We start from the raw sequence: 24,322 nt of genomic DNA on the forward strand, positions 1-24,322 counted from the left end.
GTGCTGGGTTCAGAGGCAAAAGGAAGAGCCAAGACATCCATCCTAAAAGGTATTTAGGCACCTAATTGCAGTTAGGCTGTAATACTCCTCAGGAGATGGCAGAAAATAGATAGATAGATAGATAGATAGATAGATAGATAGATAGATAGATAGATGGATAAATGAATGGATAGATGGATGGATCATAGCTAGATGGGTGGATGAATGGATGGGTAGATAGACAGATAGATCATAGCTAGATGGATGGATAAATGGATGGGTGGATGGATGGATGGATGGATAGATAGATAGATAGATAGATAGATAGATAGATAGATAGATAGATAGATGTAAGAACCAGTATTTGAGAGATGTTTTGGGGCAGGCCATGCTTGCTGCATGGTTTTGGGGTTCATCTGTACCTGTTTGGCTCTGTTACATGTAATCCCCACCTTTAGAGCACCCACAAACTTAACAGGGTTACAGCAGGTGGTACACAGGGCAGCTCTTCTGGACACCAAGGGTCTCCCAGCCTTGTCTCCATTTCCTGCAAGGACTGGAGAAAGTGTCAGGGGGATGCTCCAGACTGCAAATCCCCATGAGCAGCCCATGAGGGAACAGCACATGCTGCCCCACAGCAATGGGTGCCACTAGCTGCTGTGCTCCCCAAACTCTCATCTCAGCCTGGCAAGCACTGAGTGACCCCCAAGCTGAGCCCCATCACCCCAAGAAACCTGGCAGCCCCACTGCCTCCCAAACACCAACCAGAGGAGCCAAGAGAGCTCCACTGCCTCCTAAACACATCCCAGAGGAACCAGGACAGCTCCACTTCCTCCTAAACACCAACCAGAGGAGCCAGGGTAGCCCCACTGCCTCCCAAACACCAACCAGAGGAGCCAGGAGAGCCCCACTGCCTCCCAAACACATCCCAGAGGAACCAGGACAGCTCCACTGCCTCCCAAACACATCCCAGGGGAACCAGGACAGCCCCACTGCTCCCCAGCTCTGCTCAGAGCCTCCTCCCCAGCCTGAGGATCTGAGATAAAGGCAGAGGCTCTGCTCTGTGACACTCACTGCAGCTCAAAGGTCACAGGCCCCAAAGGTGTTTGAGGTTTTCAGCTCTGCAGGACACAGCTCTCATGTCTGACACTCTCCTGAAGCTGAGAGCAGAGACTGGTGCTGACTTCAGCCTATTCTTGGGGGCACAGCTCCCCCCACAACCCCACAAGAACACTTGGGAATCTATCAACCATCAGTGAGATTTTTTAACCTGAAGAAAAAGCACTGAGGGCTTTAAGACCCCAGATTCAGAGTTTGGGACCATTCAAATAAAGGCTGTGGGGGGATCTTATTTTCTAGATGAAGAGCAACAGGGAAAATCAGCTTTTGAGGCAAAGGCTGGGTGCTGGATCCATCCTTTGAGGGATGCAGGCAGGTCCAGCACAGCCCCCCTCTACATCCCTGCCCTTCCCATCCCAATCCATGCTCCTCCAGAGCACATCAGAGCAAGGCAGAACCCCAGTCTCACAGAGATTGGCTAAAACTCACTCCCTGGGCTCCAGATCACCCATTCATCTCAAATTTAAGACAAGCTTTAATAAAGATTTAAGCCAAACTTTGGTCTCCCTGCAGACCTGTGGGTCAGCAAGATGAGCACTGCTCTCTGCCCTGCCCAGAGCCTTTCAAGAAGCCCTTTCCAAACCTTTCTGTGCCTCTCCCAGTGCTGCAGCCCCAGGGCTCTGTGTCCCTCTGTGGGAAGGAGGGCACGTCCCACACAGGGACACCCTGACCCACCCTGACACAGAGGGAAGGGTTGGCAGGGGCACACTGAGGGTCAGCCAGCCAGGAGAAGAAAAATAAACCCCCCATGCAGGGATTGCACAGGCACTGCTCCTTCCTGCAGCCCCACAGCTCCAGCACAGCTGCTCAGCACACCCTGGGGCTGCTGAGCTGCCTGAAGGGTAGCCAGGGTAGCCAGGACACTCCTGGGGAGAAGGATGTTCCTTTCCCCCATAAATCTCACCCCGTTCCCCCACCCCACCTGCAGCCCTGTGGATCCAAGGATGCTGCATGAGTATCTGCTTCACCAGCTGATGTGGCAGGGAGGATAAAAGCAGCCCTAAACCCAAGCACCTTTTGGGGCAGCAAAGCCTCTTTACACACATCCCCTGCCCAACCACCCTGCTGGTCTCTGCACAGCGTGGCAGCCACAGGCCAGTGGGGATGACTCTGGGGCAAAGAACTGCATTTCTGCCCCAAACAGCCCCAGAATCTGCCCCACCAGTCCTGCAGCCCCAGTGCTGCCTGGTGCAGCCCAGCTCTCCTCTCCTGCCCCCCACACCCTGCAGTGGCACCCCCAGCACTGGCTCCCAGTGCCCCAGTGCTCCCCAAGATCCTGGGCACTTCTGATATACTGCAGGCTGCAGACACAGCTTTCAGCCAGCTGTGACTTCTTCTGGGATTTAAATCATCCTCATCTTCCCCTCCCCCAGGTCTTCCAAAGCTTTCCCAGGAAATGCACCCCATGGAAAAATCTGGGAAAACAAACAGGGTGTGCCTCGCCAAATCCCGAGCCCCAAGGGCGGCACTGCTCAGGCTTCAGGGGATTCTGTGCCATGGGGAAAGGTGGGCACCACATCCTGCCCTCCCCAGGGCCAGAGCTGCCTCTGAGGATGGCACTCACCCCTCTGTGCTCCCACAGAGCAGCCAGGGCTGCCAGCATCCCACTGGAACGGCCGGGAAGGGAAGGGAAGGGAAGGGAAGGGAAGGGAAGGGAAGGGAAGGGAAGGGAAGGGAAGGGAAGGGAAGGGGTCAGGGCAGAAAACCTGGGAGGAGGAGGAGGAAGAGGAGGAGGGTGCCTGGAGCACAGCAGAATGCTCCATTCATGCTGCACCCACCCCAAAATGCAGCCCCACACTTCACTGCTGCTCCTGGAGCTGGGACACGCCTCCCAAAGGCACTCAGCTCCCAGCACGGCTGCAGTTTTGCCTTCATAATGAGCAATTTTAGGATTCTCAGGGGCTGCTGGAGGAAGTGACTGAGAGTGAGCTCAGACCATACTCCTCCTCCTGCTCTGCCCACAGCCTCCACCTTGTTCCTCCTGCACTTGCAGACCCCAGACACAGCTCAGATATTTTTTTATCCAACCATATCTCCACATCCTCAAAAAAAAAAAAACCAAAAAAAACCAACCATGCCAGCAGAAAGGGGTGAAATGATATTTGAAATTATATTTTCCACCATTTTGCCCAAAATAGGAACCATTTTATTTGTCACAAAGTTCTTCACTTAGAAATGTAAAACAGAAAGTACAGAGCCCTGAATCAAATTAAACAATTTTTGGCTTTTTCTACTATTTAATAAGACTGGCTTTATAATATTTTACCAAATGCAATTCATTTCTTAGTTAGGCAAACTGAACACTCCTAGTTTAGAAGCACACAGTTAATGTCAGCCCTATTTGCTTTTATTTAGTGTCTTTTATCTGTACTTTTGCTTTGGCTAGGTAAACTCCAAAGGCTGGAACGTGGAGATTTAGGGAATTTTATTCAGAATATTGTAGGCTGGATACAAAAATAATGTCCCACATCTCCACACCCAGCAAAGCAGGGTTTGGAGAAGCTTTCCACACCAGGGCAGTAACCCCCAGGGAGCTGAAGAGGTGACAGCCACCAGGTCCTGCCTGCCCACAGGAGCCCATCTGTGCACACGCACATCCCCACGTCTGTCCCAGCCCTGTCCGTCTGTCCTGCTCACACAGCAGCTGCTATTCCCTGCCTGGCCAGGTAGATGGTGCTCAGCCGGCACCAAGCGGGAATTCCTCCGTGCTGGAAGTGTTCCCATGCCTCTGATGGAGTCGATAATTCAGCAGTGATTTTCACCGAGGAAAGTCCTGTTCCAGCCCCAAACAAACGGGACCAACTCAGACCCAGCCCTCCCAGATCTTCACCTTTCACTTTGTGAAAAATGCTTTTGTGAGTCGTGTCAATTGGCAATGGAATCAGCAAATGCTTGTATCTGCTATGCTGAAAATAGACATAAAGAACGATTTCTGACTGAATAGCCAAATAAAGCATGGAAATAAAAGAAGTGTAGTAGAGTAAAAGAGATGAGGTAGCAAGATGACTGATGTTTAGAATAAAATAGAGGAAGTTTTGATAAAACTAAGAGATACTACAACAAAGCACCTAAAAGCTCATGTATAACAAAAAGCTTAATGACAAAATCATGTAGCAGACACCAGTGTAAAACCTCCCTCCAGACGAACACAAGGACAGGAAGCCAACGACCACCTAGAAAGATTATGAAATTGCTGATCCCAGCTTATTGATATTTGCTGATTCAAACTAACCAAGCCCATTAGAGAATGCTTTGTAGGCTTAAAAACAGTAAATATACTTTGTTGAACTTGTAAGTGTGTCATGAGTAGAGCAGTGACTCCCCGGCCACCCAGCACTGCTCGCTTGCTTTCTTTAAAATAAAAGATATAAAAATGAAATTCAGCTTAGTTACCAACATTTTATATCAACTTCAGCCTGGGAGATAGTGGATAAACTGCTACAAATGTTTCATCAGAACCCCTGCTTCTCCAACTCCCATCCTCTGCTGGAAACTCACTCTGACGACATTTCACCCCACACATCTCCCACAAAACCCAAACACAGCAAAGCCCCGAGGAGCAGGAAACAATTCCCCGGTTTTTCCCCCATAAAGTCAGGGGGATGGGGGTCAGGGGGACCCTCGGGGCCCCTCGTCCTGCAGGAAGCTGCCAGGCACAAGCAGCAGGGGGAGGGGGTGTCCAGGCTTTCCATCCCCTCACCCCAGGGTCACCCTCCCCAGCCAGGCCGGATGTAGGATGTCTAATATTTCTCCAGTTCTGTTTTAACACTCACACCATCTTGGGAGCAGGAAGCTTAAGCCATTTCCTGCAAGGCATTGCTCTGCCCTTCAAATATTTCCAGCCTCGGTGCAAACTGTTTTAAAACCGAGCCTGGCAGCTGGGAGTGTGAAATCAGAGGAGGGGCTTGTCCAGGGAAAATTCACTTTGTGAATCCTATCCAGTCCCTGCTGCTGCAGAGCAGCAAAATAAATATTGCTGCAGACAATAAAAGAGAGCAATTCATCTTGCATGTCTGAAAAATGAGAAGGAAAAGCAGAAACTCCAAACAATGTTCTCTGTGCCTCTCCCAAGGGACACAACACTGGTCCCCAGCAGAAAGCCACAGCCACGTCCCCCCCTTGTCTCTGCAGCCACGATTTGAAGCTTTCCCAGCTTTGCTCTTTCAGTGCAGCCCAAATGATGGCTTTGGTTTGCTTGCCCCATAAATAATCTGTCCCACACATGGGCTGAAATAACCCCAAAGAGACCCTTCCCACTCCTCCAAGTGGAGGAGGAGAACAAATGTTCATTCCCTGAAGCACTGCAGAAGAATTTTGGGCAGTGCCAGGGCAGAGCTGGAAACCCCACAGACCCCACAGGTCAGCAGAGCTCAGCCCCACGCCCCCCTCAGCCCTGTCCCCACACCCCCCTGAGCCAAGGTTGGGGACAGAAGGATGGCAGCTCACCTCCTGCTGCTGTCCCTGCTGCTCCAGCCCACGTGTCACCTGTGAGCTCTGTTATCTCCTCTCAGCTCTTCTCCAGGTGACACACAGGGACACAGGAAACAAAGCCATGCCCCAAGGGCCAGCAAAGCTCTGCTCTCCTGAGCTCCCACTCAGAGGGCTGCTCCTTCCCAAGACTTTTCTGCCCAGGAACTGAAGCCACGAAGAAGAAAGGAAACCCCAGAGCTCCTCCAGGGCCCTGCAGGAACCCTTCACCTCCCAACCTCAGGGCGTGCACTCCTGGGCTGTAAATAAACTTTTATTTACTACACAAAGTAGGGCAAGGAGGACTGTTTCCCTGAGGAATGGTGGGAGGAACATCAGCGTTAGGGCAGGATCTCAGATTTCATCTGACTCCACAAAGCAGTTCCTGGAGACTTTGGCAGGAGCCACAGCACCTCTGCAGTGGCCACATCCCCCCCAGATCCTGATCCTGCCAGCTCAAACAGGGATCTCTCAGGGGCACTGATCTGCTCAGCTACCCTTCACTCAGCACTGCCAGGCTTGGAGAGAACAGGGCTGGAGCAAATTCACCTCCTGCATCCCACAGAGCAACACACAGCCGAGGTCCAGCCGCTGCAGCTGGACCATGATGGATTCACTGCTGCCCCCAGGACCACCCACACCCTGATGTGCTGCCTTATCAAGGTTCCCATCACATCTCGGAGCACTGACCTACCCAAAGCCAGGGCATCATCCTCAGCACTCAACTGCATCCTCTCATCTTCTGCAAGGCCACCAAAAGGGGTGGACAGGGGGTCTCGAGGCCGGTGTGACCCCAGGGAGGGCCCCAGCAGCCTGTGAACTTGGCCTCCCACTTCCACCCCCTTTATCTGCACGCTGGGATGCAGGAGGAAGCAAGTTCAGCCAGAGTTTGTCTAAACAATTGTGTTTTATCAGAAAAGCTGCTCAGATCTACTCCTTTTTCCCAGGATGTGTCTGGACAATTCCAAGGTACTCTCCATTCTCCATCCAGCCTGCAGCAGATGGAAGCAGGGGAAAAGCACATGAGACAAGGAGCATCCAAATCCCCCTGCTCCTCCCTCAGTGCCAGCAGCCTCCAGCACCCATCAACCAGAGACACAATCCACCCCACATCTGCTCCCCACACTCCAAAGTCTGCCTTCCTTATTTCCTCTTGAAACTATGGGTTTCTCAAATTTAGGAGTGAGCAAGGTAGACTGGCAAGGTTGTGATGCAGAAAACACCTGATATATCCCCTTCCTCCTGGACAGCTCAGGACCTCCCTTTGTAGGGACACCCCAGTGACCTGGGCAGGGGCTGCTCCCACCCTGCACAATCCCACAGCACCTCTGGAAGCAGGGCCAGCTAATTCCTAATCACCAGCTGAACCTGGAAGTGATGCCTCAGGTTTTGGCTTTTCTATTTTTCAGATTCTGTGCTGCTTTAGTGCTTTAGTGTGTGGGTCTGAGCTTCACATCAGGGAATGGTGAGCTCTGTGCACAGAGCAGGGAGACAAAACAATTCCTGCTCCAGCTGGGCACCAAGGACAGATAATCCCAATCTCAGCCCAGGAGCACAAACCCTGTGGGCTGGAGAGAGAAAAACAAGCAGGGTGGGGCTGCAGGGGCTAAAGCTGGGATGGGACAATGAACTGCAAGGTGCAAATGGAGCAGAACTGATTCCAGGGAGAGACCCCGTGCCCGGCCGGGCATTTTGGGGCCATTTTGGGTCATCTTGGGTGCAGCCCTGGCTGGGCTCTGGTGCTGCCCACGGTGGATCCATGGAGGAGATCCTTGGAATAAATCCCTGCTTTATTCTGTAACTCTGTCCAGCCTCTGCTCTAGCTCAGCCTTCACAAGGCATCAGAAGAAAGAGTCCAATGCAAGGACTGAACCTCAGGCATCTCACCATGTTCACCAGCTCCCTGGTACAAAAGGAGAAGTTGGAAGAGGGATTCCTCCAAGATAACAAAGGATTGGACAGCAAAGGCAGGGTCCTGACCACGCTCTCCCCCCACTCAAACTTTTGCCATCTCCTCAGTGTTTTTCTGGCTCTTGGTCCATGAACTGATTTCCACTGCAGATGGGGGGGATGTGCCAGTGAGTGCCCTGAGTGCATCTCACATGGGATAGAGCATGAGCCTGCACATTTGTAGCTTCAGAAATTGAAACCAGGGACTCATCCAGAGCACATCAACTCCTCAGGGCATCAGCAGAGAACAGCACAAGCTCCCAGATCAGAGCAAATGCCCAGCAGAGTGAGCAAAATTCCCCATCTAGGATCCTAACATATAGGGGAAGCAAACACAGGCAACCCCAGCTGGGCAGGGCAGCTCCTGGGATGTCCCTCCAGCTGTACCCAGCCCACATGAGACACACCCAGGTGCATCTGAGCTGGAGTTGAAAGCAATGCCCTACAATTCAAGACTTGTGAGTTACCACACAGCTGGGGCTGAGAAAGCTCCTTTCAGGAGTGTGGCTGCATTTCTCTCACAGAGAAAAGCAAGGCACAACTTCCCAAGGATTTTCTGGGATTTACATTCTCTGAACCTCAGAGAAAGAAAAAACAATTTTTATTTCATTTGCTGCTCTTGTGTTTTAGAACAAGTAGAATACATTATGGAAGATTGTTTACCTGAAGGAAATTAGTAATTGGATTCTGGTGTGAGTGTTTTGATTCACTGACCAATTGAACCCGTGTGTGTGTGTCAAGGCTGCTGGCTGACAGTCACGAGATTCTGGGCAGTGGAGTTGAGTTGAGCGCTTGTGCAGTTTCAGTTTAGGTGTAGTGTAATAAAGTATAGAATAATATAGGATAATAAAGTAATTAATTAGCCTTCTGATACCCATGGAGCCCTCCTCATCATTTCTCCCTGCCACAGAGGTCACCTGATTTCCTGTACAGGAGCTCACACATCATTAACTTTTATCACTGCCCTCCCCTCCTAGGCACCACATCCTTTTGGATTCCCATCTAATCTTCTTACTCTGAGACCTCCATGAGCTGAGCTTTGAAAGGGAGAAGCAATGTCTGTCCCACTCCATGTGCAGCAGGAGAGGAGGAAAGGGGGGAAGGCAGAGCCGCCATAAAAAGTTCAAGTATTATGGATAAGCACCAAAGAAAAGCTTGGCACACACACTTCAGCAAATGATCATCCACAGCAACAGAACAACCTGACCCAAGGTTGGCTGGGGGGCTGTCAGGCACCCATAACAACAAGGGATTAATGGCCTACCCAGTTCTGTGCTGCTGCAAATCCCTTTTCACCTCCATTCCTCAAGGAATAATAAAGGAGAATACCTAGTAAGACCACCTGACTCAGACAAACCCTGGGCATCTCCTCAAGGCCTGAAAATCTAAACATAAATCCAAGGTAATGTTCATATGTGCCAGAGCATCATCAACCTCTGAACTTCAAGGTATTGAAAAAGGCTTCATTTCAGCAATCCTTCATTCCTGTTGGACAAATGGCCTCTGCCATGCAAAAACCAGCCACCAGCTTCCACACAGAACAAACTACAGCTGGTACAAGTCCAGCAACTCCAAATGCCCACCCTGTCACTCCTGGGCTGGCACAACAACCTTAGATGGTTTGTTAAAATTATTTGCTTTTTGTAAATGCATAAACATCTGCAAAGTTTTGTTGTTTGCAAAATATTTTGAACCAGACCTTTGGGTCAAGCTTTGTCTCCCAGCATGCCTGGATAAACCAAAATGATTCAAGAGGGTGAAGCACTGATGCATGTGACCCCACAGAAACCCTGGGAACTTCTGTGCAGAGACCAGTTCAGAAGATCAATGAGATGAGTGTCCCAAATTTAACCACCCCAAAGCAAAGCAGCTCCCTCCCCACATCCCTCCTTTAAAACCTCTAACAGATGTAAGAAAAACTGGGCCCAAAGAGGTCTGAGCACAGGCTGCAGTCCAAGACCAGCTGCTTTTTCCATTTATAGCCACATTCACTTCATCTTCACCAGGCATTTTGGACAATGTAGAAGGGTCTCTGTGTCTGTTTGTTTGCTGGAGGAGTGTAAAGAACACAAATGGTTTGCTGTCATCTTATCTTTTCCTGCTCACAACAGATCGTTTGATCTTCTCAAAACAAAGTTATCTCCCTATAATCTCAATTCAGTCTTCTGACAGAGTTTATGGAGCTGGCACTGCACCCAGCCTATGGTGTCCCTTCAACCACTGGCCAACAGAAACATGTCAGGCAGGGACAGCAGTTTAGAAATAGGTTAAAAGAGAAAGATTCCTTAATTACAGAAGGTTCATCACCACTGCCATCACTTCCCTCCCCCACAGACAGCAGAGAAGTCACAAAACCAGCAGCCAGGCCTTACTGCAGGAGATCAAAGCAAACTCTTTGTTTTATCTTGGCCAAGATAACGGATTTTATTTGCCTTATCAGCCTGCAGGATGATTAACCTAAATGTGAGAAAGCTGGAGGATCCAAAGGAGCTGATGGGTGGGGAGCACGTTCCCCAGCACGACTGCCATGGGCTCCAGACATGCAAATACCACAGGATCAACAGAGAAACTCTTGGTTCCTACATGCCCCCCTCAGCCAGGGCTGTGTCTCCCTTTGCCTTTCAGCACCACTTGGATGAACACAAATCCCACAGCAGGCAGGAGCACTCACCCCTTTCTCAGCCAGCAAAGGCACCTCTGTCCTGGGGCTGTCCCAGTTTCCATCACAGAGGGGAGTCACAGAATCACAGAATTCACAGAATCACTGGCTTGGAAGAGACCTTCAAGATCATTGAGTCCAACCCAGCCCCAACACCTCAATTAAATCCTGGCACCCAGTGCCACATCCAGGCTTTGTTAAACACAGACAGAGATTCCTGAGGGTGCTCAGGGCTCACACCCAGCTGGAGCACAGAGCCCTGAGCCACAGCCAGGTGACCCTGCAGTCAGGCTCTGCCCTCTACAGACACACATTCACTCCTGGATCCCCCCTGCAAGGTTCAGGAGGTGAGGAGATGACATGGAGGGATGCACAGCTTCACCCAGACCCAGCCCAGCCAGGTCACTCAGGCCAGGGTCACTGCAGCTCAGCACAGAACCACAGACTGGTTTGGGTAGGAAGGGATTTTAGAGACCACCCAGTCCCACCCCTGCCATGGCAGGGACACATCCCACTGTGCCAGGGTGCTCCAAGCTCTGTCTAACCTTCTCTTGAAGACTACCAGGGATGGAACAGCCACAGCTTTTCTGGGCACCCTGTGCCAGGGCCTCACCACCCTCACAGGGAAGAATTTAATCCCAATATCTCATCTAACCCTGCCCTCTGGCAGTGGGAGCCATTCCCTGTGTCCTGTCCCTCCATCCCTTGTGCCCAGTCCCTCTCCAGCTCTTCTGGAGCCCCTTTAGGCACTGGAAGGGGCTCTGAGCTCTCCCTGGAGCCTTTTCTTCTGGTGAGCACCCCCAGCCTGGCTCCAGAACAGAGGGGCTCCAGCCCTCAGAGCATTTCTGTGGCCTCCTCTGGACTCACTCCAGCAGCTCCACATCCTTCTGATGTTGGCTGCAGCATCCCCAGCTTTGCCCTCTCCTGGTCTCAGATACCAGGGAAAGGAAGTGGGAATGCTGCAGAGGGTGTTTCCTATGGGAAACTGTCCCTTTGCATAATGAAGCTCCACTGGGGAGGTCACTGCTCTTCCTATGAGCCCCCAGGGACTTCCAGCAAGGCAAACAAATCCTCCTGGGGCTGGCTGGCTGCAGTGGACAGCCTCATTTCCTGGGGTGTATCCTGCCCAGCTGGAGCTTCCACATGGGACAGCATCCACACAAAGTGTGCCCATGCAAAAACACAGCCCAAAAACACAGCCCAAAAATACAGCCCAAAAACACAGCCCAAAAATACAGCCCAGAACACACACAGCCCAAACACAGGCCAAAAATACAGCCCAAAACACAGCCCAAAAATACACACAGCCCAAACACAGCCGAAAAATACAGCCCAGAACATACACAGCCCAAAACACACACAACCCAAACACAGCCCAAAAACACAGCCCCAAACACACACAGCCTAAACACAGCCCAAAAACACAGCTCAAAACCAAACACAGCTCAAAAATGCAGCCAAAAACACACCCCCAAACACAGCCTGAAACACAACCAGAAACAAACACTGCCCAAAGCACAGCCCAAAATAAACACAGCCCAAAAACACAGCCAGGGTCTGGACACACACAGGGAAGGGAAGCAGGCCATGCCCTGCCATGCACATGGTGTCCTGGATCAGGCAGTGTCTCCAGGATGGGACACATTCCTCTCCCCCACACATGCTCCCATTCCTCTTTCCATGTCACTGGGCCTGCAGGTCTGGATTTTTCCAGATTATCTCATTTTTGGCACCTGCACTCCCAAACCAAGACTCAGCGTTTCCCACTCAGCCCCTCCATTCGGAATCCTGGGCTGTAGGAATTTTCCCATTAAAAATAAAAATAATAACAATAAAAAGACTGTCCATAACCTAGCCTGAATCTGTCAGCTGGTTTAGGAGGAAACATTTCCCTACAGCTTTAATCTCTCTGTACAGTTAAAGAGCTGGAAATGGTGACTCACTGCATCTCCACTCAGCCTGGGCTCTCCATCCCAGGGAGCCTGGCTGTGTTAACAGCTGTCCAAATCCCTATAACCCCTGCAGCCCCACACTTGGTGTCACCCCAGCAGCACAGGACAGAAGAAAAGTCACCCCAAGGCTTGTGTGGCTTCACTTCTCCATCCCTGGGTGTCCATGGCAGGATGGGGGCTTGAAACTGCATCTCCCACCACATTTTCTCAGCACACAGCAACAGGTCCTTGGTTTTCACAAGGATTTCAGTGGAAGTCAAAGTTTGCTGCTTTCTATTTTAAAGTATTTTTTAATTGCTTAAATTTTAACCCACCTCTATGGGAATTCTAAAGAAGTCTTTTCATAAGGGTTCTAGCTGGAAAAAAAAGCAGTTGAATTGATTCACTCTCCTGATGCTGCCCTGCTTGTTGTGCAGCAAAATAGATGGGGGGACCCTGCTGAGTTTGAAGAGGCACCTGGCACCCCGTGTGACTGTCCCAAAGGGGCCATGGGACAAAGCTCCAACAAAGCTGAAAGCTCAGAGATGGTTCAGACTGTTTTGCACTGACTCATGCTGGGACACAGAGGGAGGTCACATCCCTGGTTTAGGTGTTTTTAACTTCCTTGATTTATCTAAACAAGCTCCAGAGCATCCTTGCCATGAAGGCCCAAGGGGCAGGAGCAGGAGCAGGGCTGGGACAGAGCCTGCCTTGCTGGCTGAGTGCTGTCCCAGGGTCCAGAGCAGCTTGTGAGGAGACAGACAGGAGCACCAGATCAAACCAGCTTCCACTGCTCATCTGGGAGTGCTCCCAATCCACCACCTGAGATCCCAGAGCTGAGCCATCAACACAAACAGCTTTACACTGGGGGAAGTAGAAACAGACTGTTAAACCCAAATGGAAACCATGAACTTTTCTGAGGCCAGCAATGCCTTCCCCCCTCTCCAAGCTCAACCACCACATGTTGCAAGGAACAAGAAAAGGCCAAGGTGCTCAACCACCCAAGCAAATGCCAGAGATGGGAGGCACAGTGCAAGGGGATGCTGTGGCAGGATCACCCGTGGCAGATTTGATGTGGCTTTTCCTGAGGATCTGTCTGACCCTCATCCAGCTGAGGATCCCAGGAGATGTCTCCATTGCCCAGGGCAGGTGGATGTCTCTGGATGAAGCCCTGCTGCTCCCACAGTGATTCCCTGCTCCTCTCCTCACAGGGATGAACCAGCAGCTCCTGCCACACTGGCACCACAGCACTGCTCAGACCTGCTCTGCCAGCACAGGGCAGGAACATCCTCCTCTGCCAGCCCCAGCCCAGTGCCCTGGGACTGGGAGTGAGCTGCTGCCCACAGCAGGAGCCTGGGAGAGGTCACCCCCACCCACAGGAGCTCAGATTTGGATATTCACATTTGGTGAGTGCTGCACAGCAAGGACAGCCTCCCACAGCGCCCAAGGCTGTGGGTTCAGAAACAGCCCTTCCCCTCACCCTGCCTTCATGGCTATTTTTAATTGTTTGTGCCTCTTTCTGCCCTCTGCATGTCCTCCCCTTGCCCCCACTGCACAGCCCAGCTCACGTTGCTCTGGCAGACTCCAGCTATAGCAATCCACATCACCCGCTCACCCCATTCCATTTCCTTGTCCCAGCTGGGGAGCCCAGCCACACAAAACCTCCATTGACATCTCCACTGGAGATTTTGGGGATACAAAGCCCACCTTTGCAGCGGCACATCCCACAGGGATGGGTGCCTCTGTCCCACCTCCCTGTCACTAATGGCCCAATTCAATGTTACACCAGCACAAAGGAAGCAAATGCTCCCCAGGGAGTGCAGGAGAGCACAAAGACTCAGGGAGGGAGAACATGCATGGCAAGGAATATTTCTTGCCCCATTGAACACCTCCTGCTCTCCTCCCACCTCGGGAAGCCCAGCTCTGGAGCAGGCTCAGCCCACACCACCAGCCCTGTGGCCTAATGAAGCTCAGCACTGAAATTGCTCCTTTCCTCTGTGGTTTGCTCTGAGCTGCCAAGCTCCCTGGGACTGTTTTTCTCCTCTGACTGGCCTCTTCCTGCACAGCACGCTCTCCTGCATACCTTCAGCAGCAGGGCAAGGCAGCTGAGCCTGACAGCTGGGGAAGGCAGGTCCCAGCTCAGGAGAGGTCACCCCCACCCAGTGAGGGCAGCTGGAAGCAGCTGTTTGTGCTGGAGAGCCACCAGCCACGGGGTCCAGGGGTGCCCAGTGTCCCAGGAGCACCTCCTGGTGACCCAAACCCTGGAGCAGAGGCTGTCACACATGTTCCCTGCTGCAGACATCAGAGGGGCAGTGTCATTGTTGAGGTGGTCACAACACAAAGCAGAGACTACAAGTAGCCTCAGATGGTAACTCTTTATTATGGAAAATGGTTGACTTTTTATATACTTTCTAATGGTTTATATTTTTTTACTCTAGCTATTGGTTACAGTAAACATAACATAGTGAAAAGTAACAGTAACTTCAGCTAATTTTCTAAAAATATTTCGTCTAGTTGCAAAGTTCTTTCTTTATATTTTTTAAATTCTTCTCTCAGTCTATTTAGTAACATCCTTAGAGAGAGCTCTTTATTAGCTTCTTTTTACTTCTCAACTTCTTCTCACTCTTTTAACTAACAAGCTCACTATCAGTCTCCTCTGCAGGGCAGTGTCTGCACTTGGGGGGTTGTGGTGGGGCCAAAGCTGCAGTAGAGCTGATGAGCATTGGCAGCGTGCCTGCACCCATCCATGGGACATCCTGAGGGTCCCTGTGCAGCCCCCCCAAATCTCTCGGGGTTCTTGCACCAGCAACAAGGAGAGAGGCCACACACCTGCCCAGCATCACCCATGGGTGGGTGCTGTGCACCAAGGGCTCCCCAAAATGGGCTCCTGTGTGAGAGCAAACCAGGGCAGCCCCAGGGCATGGCAATGGAGGGGGAGATGGTCAGGAAGGGGACGTGCTCTGGCAGTGACCCTGGGCTGTAGCCTTGTGCTGACACACAGAGAAAAGGAGACAGAGCCCTCACAACCCCTCCAACTTTGTCTTCGTGGCAGTGGGGTTGGACCTCGATGATCTTTAGGGTCCCTTTCTGATGAGGTGTCTGGGGTCGAGATGACCCCGAGGTGTCAGGAAGTTTCTTTTTCCCAGCCCTGAGACTGAAGAAGAAGACAGAATCCCTCAGCTCTCGTTCTCAAGGTTGTTTATTTGCTCTAATCTAATACTTTCTATCTCTGACCTGCTGAGATCTGTCCGGCAGGTCGGGTTGTGGCACAGTCCCTGCCCTTGGGGTGGTGTTGGCTTTTTATACTAACAGCAACGTGTGCTTTATTTACAATAATTTTCCAATACCCATCACCTATGTCAGACAGTCTGTCTCTACTCTAAGCCAATCCAGAAGTGTCACCATCACAGCAGAAGATGGAGGACAAGAAGGAGAAGAAGGCCATGACAAACCCAGATCCCTCCATCTTGCCTCTTGAACCCCCATTCTAAATCCCCAAAATTCTACATTTTCACCCTGTGATAAATTCACTATCATTCCATTCAAACCCTTGTGGCTTGTAACTCTTCACACAAAGTTGGTAATAATTGTTTCCATGGGCTAAAATCAAAGGCACAAGTGTCTTTGACCTTGTGCCAAGGTCTCTGAGCCCCCTGCCAGGGTCTGGAGTCCTCCAGGGCAGCCAGAGCAATGTCCTGGGTTCCAACACCTCCCAAGTCAAACCATCCTGTGTTGATTCTTGGAGACATTTGGACTGAAAGCCCCTTTTGTAGCAGAGCCTGGCTGGCTGATGCTGCCAGGCAGACTCCAGACAGCTGGGCTCAGGGGGGACACTCGTCCCAGCAGCTGTCCCCCCTCTCTCCCTGCCCCAGGCAGCTGGAACATTCAGCAGCTCAGCCAGAATTCTGCTCTTAAAGTGCCAACCACCCGTGGGGCTCAGGGCTTGGGGCACTCAGAGCAGCCCAGAGCCGGCAGGGTGAGGCTGAGCACCCTCCCACGGGGCAGGATGGGGCTCCTGGGCACCACACACAGCAGCTGGGGACAGAGAGGGGCTCACAACATCCCCATCCTTGGGCTGGGGCTCAGAGCTCAGCTGTGCCCAGCTGGAGATGGCCCAACCTGTGAAAAAGCCCAGCTCAGAAAAGCCATGCCTACACCACACACAGGAAGAAAAACCCACTTGAGCGCTGCAGGTTTGACATCAGCTCCCCTGCTGACTCCTGGCTTGGTTTTACACCAGCACACACCACAGCCTGGCCTCTCTGCACCTCAGTGTGACCACAGGAGAGGGGATGGGACCCCTGGTCCAGCTCCAGGGCCAGGCATGGACCTCCCAGGTCCTGGCTCAGCCACCCCAGCCCATCCCACAGCCCCCAGGGTGGGGAGGGAGGGGGTGCTCTCCCCCTGACCACGGGATCCCTCACAGGAGAGAGCTCAGGGGCGAGGGAGAATGGAAAAGTAATTAACAGGTCTGAAAGGAAAATCTCCAAAACATTATGGAGAATAAATGACAGCTGGGAAGGGAGGGAAGCTGGCTTTAATATGGAATTAATTGAAAACAAGATAGAGCTAACATAAGCCAGGTCTCCAGTTTCATAGTGGCTCTGGTCCATGATGTTATTAGACTTTGTCTCCAAGGTCAAAAACCCTGACTTCTGCTAATGAAGAGGCAGTTCCTGCCCAACAGCCACAAACAACACCACCAAACAAAGATATCCCAACACCACTTCCAGAGCCAGCACCTCTCCCACACCTCAGAGCCCTGTGGTTCTGCACACAGGGCCTGAGCTGGCAGAGCTCAGGGAAATATAATATATATATTTCCCAGCACCCAGGGAGGCACAGTGCAAAGGATGCTGTGGCAGGATCACACATGACAGATTTGATGTGGCTTTTCCTGAGGATCTGCCTGACCCTCATGCAGCTGAGGATGCCAGGAGATGTCTCCATTGCCCAGGGCAGGTGGATGTCTCTGGATGAAGCCCTGCTGCTCCCACAGTGACTCCCTGTTCCCCTCCTCACAGGGATGAACCAGCAGCTCCTGCCACACTGGCACCACAGCACTGCTCAGACCTGCTCTGCCAGCACTGGCACTTCCTTTTCTCTTTCTTTCTAGAATTTCTTATTGAACTCGACAGCTCTTTCAGGCAGGATGAAGCCAAGGGGAACAGCTCTGCCTGCGGACACATCTGAGCACAGAAACCTGAGCAGCCTTGAGAGGTGTCACCACAGGAGCTGAAAGAGCAGCACACAGCTCCTGCCACCTCCTGTGTGACACCTGAGGCAGCCACCACCCCAGCCAGGATGTGTAATCAAAAATCCTCTGAACAGAGAGAGACAGGGTATTGTAAATGCACCCATTGTATATGCACCCATTGTAAATGCCCATTGTAGGGGCACCCACAAGGGGAGAGAACGATGCATCTGACTCCACCTTATCAGAAAGCTAATTTAGTACTTTATTTTACTATATTATTATAGAACACTATGTAATTATATAGTATAATAAAGTATAATATATAATTATATAATATTATACTATATTATATTATTAAGGAATACTATACTATACTACACTATACTATACTATACTATACTATACTATACTATACTATACTATACTATACTATACTATACTATACTATACTATACAAGAGAATACAGAAAAGATACTGAATGCTAAAAAGATAATAATGAAAACTCCTGACTCTCTCCAGAGCCCTGACACAGCTTGGCCCTGAGTGGCCAAAGAGTGAAAACAACTCCCAGCAGAATGCACTGGAACAATCACCTGTGGGTGAACAATCTCCAAACACATTCCACATGTGAGCACAACACAGGAGAAGCAAATGAGATAAGAATTGTTTTCCTTTTCTCTGAGGCCTCTCGCTGCCTTTCAGCTCCCCAGAAGAAAAACCCTGGGTGAAGCAATCATGTGAATGTCACAACATAGTTCTCCCAGGATTTTCCTGGGAAGCTGTGAGAAGCTGTGGGAAACTTAGAGAAAAGCATTAAAACAATGATTTTCTCTCTTTCTGTAACCCTTGTTTGCAGATATGGCTCTCCTGTGTGTGCCACTCATAGCTCACCAATAGTGTGAGAGGTTTTCACTTTGAGACCAAAGAGACTTTGAGACTCACCTTAGCAAGTCACATTATAAAATAACATTATAACAATAAAAAGAATAAAATAGCTATATAATATAATAACTACTATTAATCATTATAATAATCAATATAATTATAGTTTATTATATTAATATTAAAATTGAATTTAATATTTATAAATAACATTATATATCAATAAACTATGATAAATTATACTAAATGATCTTTAGTATTAATAAATTAGATTTCAATATTAATGTTTTAATTAGTATAATAACTATTGGTAAATAGGATCATTAATATTAATTAATACTATTATCAATACAATTATTTATTAAAATACCGAGTAATAGAATAATTATAAAATCTATAAATAATAATTTTTTAAAATTATAGAATTTATACATTTATAACTATTTTAAAGTTTTAAATATAGAAATATAGAAATATTTTATAGATGAATATCTATAAATTTAAAAATATAAATATAATTATAGAAATTATAAATATAATAATTTATTGAAAATTATAAAATTTATAAATTTATAAATATTTTAGTTTAATGTATATAAATATATAAATATTTTAATAATTTAAAAAATGAATTTAATAATTACAAGTATAATAATTAAAGAATTTATAACTATAAAAATTTATTTTAAATGAAAAATGTAAATTTATAATATTTTTAAATTTAATGTATAAATACGTAAATATATAAATATTTTATATAGAAATATTTATGAATGTAATAATTTTAAGTATAATAATTATAGAATTTATAAATATAAAAATTATTTAAAATAAAAATGTAAATTTTGAAATATTTTTAAATTTAATAAATATGTAAATATATAAATATTTTATATAGAAATATTTATGAATGTAATAATTTTAAGTATAATAATTATAGAATTTATGAATATAAAAATTACTAAAAATTTAAAATGTAAATATATAATATTTAAAATTTTTATATATAAATGTGTAAATATTTAAATATTTAATATATAAATATTAAAAAATTTAAATTGTAATTATAAAATTTATAAAAATAATCATCATAAAGTTCTAAACCGCCTCTGCTGCACCTGTCGGAGCCCGCGGCCGCTCCCTCCGCGCCGCCCCGCGCACTCCCTCACTCACCTTCCTCTCTCTTCGGCGGACTCTCGGTGGGTCCCGGCTGCGCCTTCGTGTCCGCCGGGTGCGGCGGCGCGGCGGGCGCGGCCTCGGCGCTCTCGGCCGCCCTCACGGCCGGGCTCTCGCCGCCCTTGCCGCCCTGGCCGTCGGGGCGGCGCGGCGCGGGCTCGGGCACGGCGCCCGGCTCGGCGCGGCGCTGCGGCAGCTCGGGGATCTTGGAGCCCGGCGCCTCGGCCCGCCGCAGCCCCGGCTCCTGGGGCTTGCCCAGGGTGATCTCAGTCCGCCTGGCCGGGCCCTCGGGGGGCTTGTGGGCCACATCGGCCCGCTTGAGGCCGAAGCGCGACAGGCCCGAGGTGGAGTTCTCCACCTGCTTGGACGAGATGTCGATGGAGATTTCTGTTCTTCTGGACACCGGCTCGGGCAGTTTGGGTCCGGAGAGCTCCACCCTCCTCAGAGGGGGCTTGGGGGATCTTTGGGCTGTGGGCTCCGCATGGCGGGTGGATGGCTCCGAGTTCCTGGCGCCGAGTTCCTGAAACTTCTGCGTGGAGCTGGACACGGTGGACCTGAGGAGGGTGTTGGGGGCCCGTCTTTGTGGGGTGGAGGAATTTGAAGACTGATCTACCTCCTCGACCTCAAAGGATCTTTTCAGAGCTGAAAAACACGAAAAGTAGTTCAGGATTTAGTTAGCATCCACCTACAGACACTGCGCAAGGCTCATAACTCCATTTCGGCTCCTTCATCCCGGGACTCACAATCCACTTAAACAGCTGGGGATTAAAGGCCCTGCCTCTTCAGACAAGTGAAAAACCCAGCAATAAAACAAATCAAGGCCAGGAAATTCAGCCCCAGAGCAGAAATTATCCTCACACTTAGACAGGAGCAGAGGGTCCCACCACGGTATGGCAGAGCAGAGCAGGGCACTGGGTTTGGGGGAAGACAGAGATCCAGATTCCTTTTCTTTTTCTTTTTTTTAAACCTATGTCACAAAAAAAGCAATGCCAAATTTCCTAAGAACTGGTGGTTATACTGTATTTGAACTACAGCTGAATGTCAATCCCCATAACACAATGATTGTATTCTTAAGCATGACATTTGCTGCCAGTTTATGACCTGCTCCTGCTGTCACTCATCTCTGGTGACCACTCACTCGCAGAACATTTTAGTTTTAAAATGTAAGGTGAAATCAGTGAAACCAACCATTAAGCAGTAGTTAAAATTGAAGTAACCTTTCCTAACCCACTGAGCTAATGAAGTGCATTTTCTTGCTAACATTTTGCAAAGACTTTAATTCCTCTCTTGCTAGCAATTAAAACTACTAAAACTCCTTTACACAGAAAAAAACTATGGGTTTAAATTAGTGACACACAAAATGGTCAACAACAACACCTCGCTTTCCCTCTCACATCCAAAGGATGCACAGATAAACACAGGCTTTCCTGTGAGCACTGCCAGCAAAATCCAAGTTGGGAACAGGAAAACAATATCAGGAGAGCACCGAATCCATACAAATGCAGCAAGAAAAACCAAAGGTGGCAGGCACAGAAGCTCATATCCTTAAAAACAAACCTAGAGACCACAAGAACCCAAGACTGAAGTGTTTTGAGCACAGGGACTTGAGACTATGATACTTTATTTAGTAGGAAAGGGACAACTGATCCTCCTTACAGGACCCAGCCAGGTGGAAACAAAAGGCTGAACTCTACAGAAAGGGAATCACTGCTGGATCCACAGAAAAGCCACGGGCTGTAAATACCCTCTGATCCCCCCAGGACCCCCAGGCAGGCACAGGGACTGGGCAGGATGAGGCACATTCTTGGGATCCCAAAGGAGCCTCCAGGAGGCAAGGCTGAGCTGATGTGACAGCCCTGGTGTGGTGACAGCCACACTGCCAGTGGCCAGACAAGCATCAGCCATGAGTCCTCCCATCCTTTATATCCACAGACTAGCAGCAGTGAGATTTAGCCTTTAAAAACGTGGGCTTGAGACCCTACAGGACATCAGGCTGGAGAGGGGCTGGAAACACAAACCCTGAGAGGAACCCTGAGGGAGCTGGGGGTGCTCAGCCTGGAGAAAAGGAGACTCAGGGCTGCCCTCATCACTCTCACAGCTCCTGAAAGGTGCCTGTGCTCAGCTGGGGCTGGGCTCTTTCTCCAGCAGCACTGACAGAACCAGAGCACACAGCCTCCAGCTGCACCAAGGGAAATACGGGTTGGATATTAGGATGAAGTTCTTTACAGAAAGGTGATAAAGTTCGGGAATGGCTGCCCAGGGAGGTGGTGCAGTCCCCATCCCTGGGTGTGTTTAACAAAGCCTGGATGTGGCACTGGGTGCCAGGGTTGAGTTGACGTGTTGGGGCTGGGTTGGACTCGATGTTCTTTGAGGTCTCTTCCAACCTGGGGATTCTGTGAATTCTGTGAATTCAGTGAGTCAGGATCCCAGGGAGAGAACTGGAGCACAGCCTGGCTTCATCCCAGGAGGTCATCCCGCGCCTGGGGTGGAGCTGTAGAGGATCCACCATGCAGAGTGTATCCATGTCCCAGGGCTGCTCTGACCCTGACCCTCCATCCCTCAGACACATCCACTGGCTGGACAGGAGCCATGGGTCACTACTGGGTCCAGCTGGTGGCACAGGGAGGGGGGACCATGCCTGTGGCAGCCACCCAGCTCTGCTCCAACACTCAGCAGGGCAGCAGCAGACATCACCTCCTCTGTCCTGGCAGCAGGGGCTGGCACAGCCATGGGCACATCCCCTGGCACAGGGAAACCAGAGATGGTGAAGAAAGCAAAGCCCTCAGACCTGGGGCTCACTTGTTGGACAAGCCACAGCAAGGGGAGACTGCAGGGGTTAAAATGTGAGGATACAGACTTTGGGCTGCTTTTCTTTTGGGGGGAATACCCCAGAACTCCTCAGTGTGAACCCCAGGCTGCAAAACAAGCCTGGCTGGGCACTGAGGAGCCTGAGAGCAGGAGCCTCCCCAGGATGTTCTGTATCAGTGACCTGGCAGGAGCCCCTCTCTGTGCTCAGGGACAGACAGACGTGAATGGACAAACACCCACCCCCCCAGCTGTGGTTCAGACCCCAGCATGGGAACTGCTGGGAAGCAACAGGAGTCTGGGATGGGCTCCCAAGGGTGGGGTACCAGCTGGAGGGATGCACAGAGAGATCCAAGCCCAAAGGCAGCCTGATGGGAGCAGCATCACGGCTGTTCTGGGGCTGTGGGGAGAGGAAAGCACCAAAGCACAACACTCAGGCCCCCTGTAAACCCAGGAAGGGTCCCACAAAGGGCACCTTGTGACAAAATTGTCTGTCTGGCATCTCAGAAATATTCAGACATTGGTAGAAGAAAGGAGGGAGGCAATAAAGAAAACTAAAACTGCTTTTGCTCAGATTTATCTGGTTTCTGACTTGCACGGAGCTCTCCCAGCCATGCCACCACCTGCTCACAGGGATGACAGCTCCTTGCAGCAGTCCCTGCCCCGCAGTCTGCACTTGGCACAGCTCATGCACTGCAGGTCTGTGTCCACACAAGCTCTCAGCATCCCCAGAATAATTAATTCAAAAAAACCCCCACACTGGAAAGCTCTTTCAACATGTTCAAACTCTCAGGTCTCCAGCCCTAAGCTGGAGCTCTGACCCTCCAGCACAGATTTTCCACAGTTTCCCCTCTCCATCGCACACTTTATCCAGAAACAAACATTTTAGTTGGTTTTTTTTTCCAAAACCCCCACGTTTAAAACAATGTAGCAGCCAAGCCCAGCTTGCATTTTGCTGGAAACAAAGAAAGAGGAAGGGACAACCCGACGGGGAGCCCTTGCCTGGCCTTGAGAAAGCTGGGTGGGCAAGAGCAGCAGAGGACACAGCACTGGCAGCTCCCTGAGGGGTGGAACCACACTTCTGTCCACATCAGGCTCTTCAAACCTGCCTGTCACTCCCCCAGCCAGCTCAGTCTCCACCTCTTCCCTTCAACAAGCAGCTCTCTGACCTCCTGAGAGATGTGCCTTGAGGAAGAGGGTAAATGCTCTCAAGGAAATGCTGACCAGTGTCTTTCCTTAATGAACATTGTCCTGGAGATCCCTCAGTACCAAGTGGTTTGGGGGTTTCTTTCTGACCTGTTAATGAGCTTTGGGTGCAAACATCCCTGCTGACCTCCAAAGGTTCTTCACATGAGCCACATTTCCACTCCTCTGAGCCCTGCTGCCCCTTCCCAAAGAAATGGTGAGTAATCCCAGTGCAATGCTGACCTACATGTCCCTTCCTTCTGACTTCAAACCCCACAAAGTGCCCCAAACCCGGGGTAAACCTGCCCAATGCCTGCCCAAAGAAATGGTGAGTAACCCCACTGCAGTGCTGACCTACATGGCCCCTTCCTTCTGACTTCAAACCCCACAAAGTGCCCCAAACCCAGGGTAAACCTGCCCAATGCCACCCATTTGGTCTTTCTGGAGCACAGCCAGCCCCTGTCCTTATCAAAGGGCTGGACTGAATTACAACACCCAAAAATGGCTTTTTTCCAGGTCCTTCTGTTGCAGAAAGAGAAAAAGGTCAAAGCCCAGACACAAAGGGGTTCAAAACGCCCCAGGCAGAGCTGCAGAACCACGATTACAGCCTCAGGACAGCCAAGCCCTCCAGATAAATCCTCCCTTGTGCTGCTGTGCCAGGGGCAGGAAAGGGCTGAGGGGCTGGGTAAGGAACCTTCTCCCCAAAGAGGGGCAGAAATGGCTCAGCACCATTTCTGACAGCAAAATCATGAGGAGCCCCAGGTCCCAGTGGCATTCCTGGGGACAACCCAGGAGCTTTCTCACCCCTCTCTGCAGGATGGGGTGACCATCTCATGGTTTCACAGGGATTTCAGTACCCAGCTCATCCTGCTGGCACATTCCATGAATTCAGCACGGCCTGGAGACATCCCAGGCATGAGACAGGAGAAGGAGTGTGACCACAAGGGTTTGTGTTTCCACCTCTGAGACAG

At 49.9% G+C, this 24,322-nt stretch overlaps 1 protein-coding gene across 1 annotated transcript in view; it reads right to left on the reverse strand.

The window, feature by feature from the left end:
* The window catches only part of SEPTIN9 (septin 9), a 79,287-nt gene that overhangs the window by 41,581 nt on the left and 13,384 nt on the right, over positions 1-24,322 (reverse strand). The window contains exon 2 of the mRNA XM_084218437.1: positions 19,359-20,003. Coding sequence (XP_084074563.1) covers positions 19,359-20,003 — 645 coding nt within the window. The remainder of the gene's footprint in view (positions 1-19,358; positions 20,004-24,322) is intronic.

This window comes from Fringilla coelebs (genome assembly GCF_963513975.1).
Source record: "Fringilla coelebs genome assembly, chromosome: 19".
Taxonomy (NCBI): Eukaryota; Metazoa; Chordata; class Aves; order Passeriformes; family Fringillidae; genus Fringilla; species Fringilla coelebs.